The following is a 7,614-nucleotide window of genomic DNA, read 5'->3' as shown; positions in this document are numbered from 1 at the left end:
CAAGCACCCCTCGAAACGAGTCGGTTACAGCAGTTGGTCGATGTTTCTTGAGGATTGATAACCTTTACAAAGTAAATTTCTGGTCCCACAACATAAAACAACACTGAATTAGCTTTGCTGTAGCAGCAACTTACTTTAATACAGTCATTGGTTGCACATGCAGAAATAAAATGATGAAATTGCAGCACTTTTAGTTGTCAGAAAGAGGAAGGAAACAGCAGGTTAAACTAAGAAGTTTGTGTCTCAAACACAGTGAGATTGCAAAGCAGGTTTTCTGCACTCCGATCACATTTTAGGCATTTACAGTAACTGTGCACACTAACTATAGTGGACAGCACCATCAGATACACATCAGAAATCATTTCTTGTATATATCATTTACCTGCTGATGTGTTTGAACTTGTCTGCAGCCACAGCAAAGAGAGGAGGACACCAACCATGAGACTGAAAGGAGCACATGCTGCAATCATCTGTCTTCTCACTTTGTCAGGTATTTTATATTTACATTTTCATATTTTACAGATAACTGACTCTTGATCAACTATAAGAAAATACACAGAAATATAGAACATTTGTAGTTGATGGTTTTCTAAACATTTTAAACTCCAGCTCTGTTTATGCAAGACTTGAAGAGAAAATAGTTTCTGTTAAACTTCTTTAACAGTCAATTTCTTTTTCAAGTGTATTTTTTTCTGTTTGACAAGTCTTTCTTCAAGTACATCATAAATAACTGTTCAGATGCAGACATAGGCTGAGCACTATTGTGTCATGGTCCGTGGTCAGTAAACCAGTGTACTGAGTGTTGTGCTTTTAATTTCTTAGGATGGTTGTGTTTCAGGTTTCAGCTCTTCTGTTCTCCTTGGTTTGAGATTTCTACTGCTTAGCTTTTGGACCCTGTACCCCCATGTTCTGTGTTGGTTTAGTGTCTATTCTGGGTCGGTGTGTCTGTTGTGTACTTCCTGTTTTACTTTAACAGTCTCTCGTCAGTGTACATCATATTGTGTTTGGTCTTTCCCCGTCTCATCATTATTATTAGTGTCAGCTGTGTCCCCTGTGCTGTTCCTTGTTAGCTTTCTGTGTATTTATGTCTCACTCAGTTCCGTATCATGTCATCCCTGGTTTTGTGGAATTTTCCATGTGTTTCCTGAGTGGTCAGCTAACTAGCTTTTCCCAGTTTAGGTTTGTATTGTTTATTTCCCCAGTCTGTAAATAAAGCCATTTTTTGAGTTACGCTCCACTTCCGAGTCTGCATCTGGGTCTTTTCCTGCCTGCACACAGTTGCTACCTGACATGATGTAAGAAACTTTCCCATCAGCTGTAAAGTTCCACACATCAGTTTCTGCTTTTCTCATTTATTTCTGTCACATCTCTTTTCTCACAGAAACTTTTCTCTTCAGTTCAGCCTCCTCGTGGCTCACGGGTGAAATTCCTTCGCTGCACCTTCAGAGTGTGTGTCCTCCTGCCTCAGCTCACATACAGATTAACTGCAGAGAGCGTGGACACACCTTTAAAAGCAGAAGAATTCATTGTTTTGTTTCTGATGTGTTTCAGCAGTTCAGGGTGAGGATGGTTGGTCAGTGACTTACACCTCTACACAGATTTGTGCCTTAAAAGGATCAACAGTGGACATACGCTGCACCTACACGTACCCATCCAGAGTGAATGGGAACGTGACTGTAGTTGAAAAAGCTGTGTGGTTTACTAAAATGAAAGGTGATGAATTTGTGGATGTGAGGACAGAGGCAGAGTTTGCAGGTCGTGTTCAGTATCATTGTGATAACAAAGACTGCACTCTGAGAATCACAGACCTGAGAGAGAGCGACTCAGCTGAGTACAAGTTCAGATTTGTGACAAACCAACGAGGAGGGAAATATACTGGATCACCTGGAGTCACTCTGTCTGTCACAGGTCAGATTTTTATATTTAAATGTTTTCAAAATAAAATGTTTTGCTTAAACTTTGGGAAACTACAAGCTATGAATGTTGTGTATATTTTATATTTTGCTGTGTATAATTTTTAGTTCTCCAGGCACAAGTGATAAAAACTTGGCCAACCTTGTATCCTACTTGGAAGAAGGTGACATGTCAGAGCAGCTGTCGTCTACCTGATCCTCTTTCCTATGTCTGGTACCAGAACGAAGTGAATATTGACAGAAAGGAGTCTTCTATTGAAAAATACTTTGATGATACAGACAGCATTTCCTGTGCTGTAAAAGGATACGAGAAGCTTCCCTCTCCTTCAGTGTGTGAGTTTACTTCAGTCTTACACTGACAAAACATCATTAATTTCTGTTTCTAATAAAAAAGATGTAAGATAAGATAAGATAAGATAAGATAAGATAGAACTTTATTAATCCCTCGGGTGGGTTCCTCTGGGAAATTCGGTTTCCAAAAAGCACAGCACCGACAGAAGTTACAGTTACAGAATATTATATACACACACACACACACACACACACACACACACACACACACACACATATATAAATACAGAGACAAATATAAATAAAATATACGAAGGGGATAAATAGAATAAATAGGAATAAAAAATAAAAATACAAGTGAATTGCACATTTCAAGTATTGAGTCTATTGCACTGTTGACTATTAACAAAAGTATTGCACAAGGTATTGTACAGTGAGGTGCAGAGGCACTACAGCTTAGTTGTTCCCCCCGCCTTTGTCCTTCTGTCTCCCCTCCCTCTCCCCTCCAGAGAGGAGTTAAACAGTCTGATGGCGTGTGGGACAAAGGAGTTTTTAAGTCTGTTAGTTCTTGTCTTGGGGAGAAGCAACCTGTCACTGAACAGACTCTTCTGGTTGTTAATGGCCATGTGCAGAGGATGCCCAGTATTGTCCATAATGTCCAGCAGCTTTTTTAGTGTCCTTTTCTCTGCCACTGTCACCAGAGTGTCCAGCTTCATGCCGACCACAGAGCTAGCCTTCCTGATTAGTTTTTCCAGCCTGGATGAGTCCTTCTTTGCTGTGCTGCATCTTCATGTTTATTTTAAATCTCAGTGAAGCCAATAAATCAACAATAAGTCCCAACAGCCTCCTGCTCTGTGGTGCTGCAGTCAAATCTTCCTCTAACAAATCTGTTTCATATATTTTAGGTGTTGGTGATCAAACCTGTAACAGAGTGACTTACACCAGCAGAAGCATCTGTGCCCTCAAAGGTTCATCAGTGGACATTTCTTGCATCTACAGTCATACACATCCTGCTGTGTCCAAATTCTGGTTCAGTCCTGAACGTAGTCATCAGTGGCAGCATCGCTCACACCCCGAGGACCTCAGAACAGACTCCCACTATGCAGGTCGTGTTGAGGTCATTGAAACAGAGAGAGGAAGCTCCACTCTGAGAATCAGAGACCTGACAGAGAGGGATTCAGCCGAGTATCACTTTAAATTCAAAACACAAAGCTTTGAATGGAAGAGTAGTTTACCTGGAACAACTCTGTCACAGGTACTGAAGAACACACACTGTTAGCAGGTTTTTGTTTTTGTGATCTCAGATATCAAAGGTAGACTTACATATCCACACATAAAGCCTCTCTCTACATGATGTCACTGCTGTGCTGTCATATTCAGCTCTGCAGGTGAAGGTGAGCAGAATAATATCAGTCCAGCAGACTCAGACTGAGGCAGAGCTGAAGTGTCAAAGCAGCTGCAGTCCAGCTGGTCGTCTTTCTTACGTCTGGTTCAAGAACGGACAGAAAAACACGACACAGCAAACTTCTGCTTATACAGACTACTTTAATCCTGGAGACATCATCTCCTGTGCTTTCTCTGGATACGAGGATTACCGCTCTCCATCAGTGTGTGAGTTTAATTCACTGTGTCACCAACAACATATCACAGCTCCAAGCCAGCTACAGTTTATCATGCTGTAATGTTACATGAGTTTAAACGCCAACTTTAATAAAGAAATCTTTTATCTGCAGATCCGTCAAAGCTTCCCTCTGTGTCAGTGAGTCCCTCTGGTGAGATAGTGGAGGGCAGTTCAGTCACTCTGACCTGTCGCACACATGCTAATCCAGCAGCTAAGAACACTTTGTACAAAGGCAACCAAATCTTGCCTCTAACACCAGAAGGTATTTATAATTTCGCCTCCATCAGCTCTGAGGACAGAGGCATCTACGACTGCAAGACTGAGGATCAGCTCTCTGTGTCTTTATTCATAGATGTCCAGTGTAAGTAAACAGCAGCAGATTGATCTGTCTTGATAACAGTTTCCTGTAATGTTTTCATTATTGGTGGAAATTTTCTCACACTGAATGTAAATAATTTTTCTCGGTTTCCTCCAGATGCTCCAAAGATTCCCTCTGTGTCAGTCAGTCCCTCTGGTGAGTTAGTGGAGGGCAGTTCAGTGACTCTGACCTGTAGCAGTGATGCTAACCCAGCAGCTAACTACACCTGGTACAAGGAGGATGATAACTCAGCAAAAGCATCTGGACAGAACTTCATCATCACTGACTTCAGACCTGAACACAGTGGAAGTTATTACTGTGAAGCCCAGAACACAAGAGGACGTCGCAGCTCCACCTCCCATCATCTCACTGTTGTGACAGGTAAGTTACTGATGCACCTGATGTTGAAACTGATAATATTATGGTTTGGTTTTCACCTGACAATAAAAACTACTGTGAGGGGACTGTTGTAATTTTTCACAAATAAAATTTAACTGAAAAAAAAAAAAAACATCCTGGAATCCTCGATTATCCAGTTTTGGTTTCAGTTCACAGCATTAAGTCCTGATATTCTAACATTTTTAGAGAAAATTGTATTATTTAATGATCAATCACTGATTAACCCATCAAGTTCAATGTTTTTGTTTCACTTACTTCCAGGCTCATGGGAACTTCCTATAATCCTCTCAGTCTCTGTTACTTCTCTGGTCATCATACTCCTCTTTCTCCTGCTCTGGATTAGGTGGGATGTTTTAATAACTGATTTGGATTTTAAAGGTGTTTTTTGTTCAAGTCAATCTTAAGACAATAGTCAGAAATATTCAACTTTGATATGTTAGTCTCATAACCTAGTTTTTCTCAGGTTTGTGTGATTTCATGGCATCTTTAACAAAAACATGTGATGTAATCCTTCAGCGTTGTCGGGGTTTTGCAAAATGTAATCACAATTGTTGCAACCTTTTGGGAATGAACAAAACATTGAAATGACTTCATCTGACAGATATTAATTCTGTAGATGTACAGGTTCACACTGAGAGCACAGAAAAGACCAAAAACTAAGAGATCATTTTATTAGTCAACTCCAGAAACTTAAAGTCCTCTGAGACTTTGTTGACAATGTCATTGACAAGTTTAAAAGTTATGGTACATGGTGTGAAGCTGATCAGTTAGTACAGATTATAAGAACGTCGCTAAACAAGCAAGCAATAAGTGCTGGAAAAACATACAGCAAAGGGTTTGTGTAGCATTAAAACTTATGACTAACCATCTCAGTCCATGGATTTCACTCGTTTTGAAAATTGCAGAATAATTGTGAGCCAAAACCTTTTATACTGGCAACAATTTTAAAAGAGAGCTGCATAGAGATATGGCCTTATATCTAATTTTGACTTCCTTTGAATGTTTATCCAGACTTTTCTGCACTTTTCTGATATATTTACATTACAACTTATGCTCATAACATCACTTTCCTGCAGGTTAGGTTGGCTGAAGACTGCTTCTGTTAGCTGTGATAATTTATCTTGTTCATAGTTTGGGAATTTATTCCACTGGACATTTGTATCATTAAAACATGAATCCATCCTGTTTGCTGAAATGTGTATGTTATTGTCTTATCAGAAGATCATTGAAACACCAATCAGAGGCTGCAGAGAGGCCAGACAACGGAGCACAGGTGAGTGATGAGACTTCAGATATTCCAGTGAAAACATCCTAAAACATAATGTTCAGACTTCAGAGTCACCAATTAGCTCAACCCATCACACAGACTGATTACATCCATTGTATCAATGTTCACCCATATTATTCATCTCGTCCTTCCACATTCATGCTTTTCTGCATTAACTTGTTAGCAAAATCAAGACACCTTGAGGTAGTAACAGATATTTAACTGTAAGAGGGGAGGAAGGAAGAAAGTGTTATGATATTAACGGTTTTAGTTTATTAGTTCCGTATGCAAAAAGTCAAAAAGCCCTAAAAAATGTTCATCCATGTGTTTGACAGACGGATGAAATTCAATATGCTGCTGTACAATTTGGTACAAACCGGCCAGACTTTGCTAACTCCAACTCCAGCTCAGCTCAGCGTGACAGATACCAGGAAGAGAGTGTTACATACTCCACCATGAATGTCAGAAGTGCTAGAAGGTGAGCAGCTCTTCACACAGGATAACTGCACCTCAAGTTTATTGTTTTAATACTTTGCATACAATAGTAGTATCATTTTATTGTTTACTTCACAGATCAAAACACCAAGCTGCTGTGGAGGATGCCTCTGCACTGTACAGCACCGTTAACAAACATCCCAGAGTATGAACACAGCCTGGAGCTGCTGTGTGTTTCATCAGGCTCCTCTGTTTCTGGGGGTAATAAGTGACTTGCCATGAATATAAATCATCAACACAAACCTCCAAAAGGACCATAAAGTACAACCAGCATCTCTTAAATCTAATGTGAACAAACTTCTCATTTTATGTTTGTGTATTTTTATTTCTTCGTCATCACAGCTCATAACCGAGTACTTTGCTGTATGTATGATCAATTTTGAAATGTCTCTTTCTGTTGCTTTATCTCACCAGTAGTTAGTAGGAACAAAGATGTTATTTCCCACACTAACTGTATCACAGTTTAGGTTAACTGTTGTTTAAATATCTTGTTTAAAGTTCAAAGAGACAGATTAGTGATCTCTGGTGCCACCTTCTGACAAAAATACTTTGTGCTCAACAAAAAAGGTAAAGTTGTGGCTGTCTCAGTTTTTCCAGATAATAAAGAAATGGTAATTTATTTAATTGGTACTTTATTGCCCAACCTGTCCTGTATTTATAAAATTTCTGTTTACAGTAATGTTGGCAAAAAATTGCTTTTTTTATGAACCCATTGTAAAGGCTTTATTTTTTATGGTCAGGAATTTTTTCTATTATTTAATATTTTATATATTATTTAATAACTACTTAGTTGTAGTATGAATAGTAATGAAGTGGTATGTATCAATAGGGAAAAAAGAGGGCATGTCATGATGTGCATGAATAGTTGTTGCAGTTCATGTGGAAGCCAGAGGGGGGAGGTGTTATGCGAATAATAAAAGTTATGGCAGAAACCTGAGAACATGGGGTCACGTCTGCTCCATAAAGCCATATTGTAACATCAGTAAAGAGTGACTTGCACTTTTGGCCCATGTGTAATAAACCAAATGCTGGGGTTGTTGATTTTGCACTTTAGGGAAACACTCAAGCAAATGACCAACGACTCTCAGAATTGCTGCTTCCAACAGGTTTTACTGGCAGCAAGGACTGAACCATGCAAATTCGTTGCCTCCTGAGTTACACAATCAGAGTTGGAATATCCCAGTGCATGTGTATTCAAAATGGACACTACATGGTCTTGTTTTTATTAGCCCTCAATGCAGCAGTGACCTGCTTTCAATAAGTTACAGGG

General features: G+C 39.4%; 1 protein-coding gene across 1 annotated transcript; it reads left to right on the top strand.

Annotated features, from left to right (window-relative positions):
* Positions 1 to 1,601: 1,601 nt before the first annotated feature.
* Positions 1,602 to 6,475, top strand: LOC309703137 (sialoadhesin-like). Its single transcript, XM_082527847.1, has 9 exons — positions 1,602 to 1,908; positions 2,022 to 2,246; positions 3,110 to 3,459; positions 3,593 to 3,815; positions 3,938 to 4,186; positions 4,301 to 4,564; positions 5,801 to 5,855; positions 6,185 to 6,327; positions 6,423 to 6,475. Exons 1-7 carry the CDS (start codon positions 1,707 to 1,709, stop codon positions 5,809 to 5,811), a joined length of 1,524 nt encoding a protein of 507 aa, XP_082383973.1. The 5' UTR covers positions 1,602 to 1,706; the 3' UTR covers positions 5,812 to 5,855; positions 6,185 to 6,327; positions 6,423 to 6,475.
* Positions 6,476 to 7,614: the final 1,139 nt, after the last annotated feature.

Source organism: Aulonocara stuartgranti, assembly GCF_965226115.1.
Source record: "Aulonocara stuartgranti genome assembly, chromosome: 3".
Taxonomy (NCBI): Eukaryota; Metazoa; Chordata; class Actinopteri; order Cichliformes; family Cichlidae; genus Aulonocara; species Aulonocara stuartgranti.
Note: the sequence above shows the minus strand (reverse complement) of the source record. Positions and strands in the feature narration are given on the sequence as shown.

Coding starts and splice junctions, on each gene's coding strand:
- LOC309703137 (XM_082527847.1), top strand. CDS start 1,707: ATGAAAGGTGATGAATTTGTGGATGTGAGGACAGAGGCAGAGTTTGCA. Junction 3,460..3,592: donor CTGGAACAACTCTGTCACAG/GTACTGAAGAAC, acceptor TCAGCTCTGCAG/GTGAAGGTGAGCAGAATAAT. Junction 4,187..4,300: donor TTTATTCATAGATGTCCAGT/GTAAGTAAACAG, acceptor GGTTTCCTCCAG/ATGCTCCAAAGATTCCCTCT.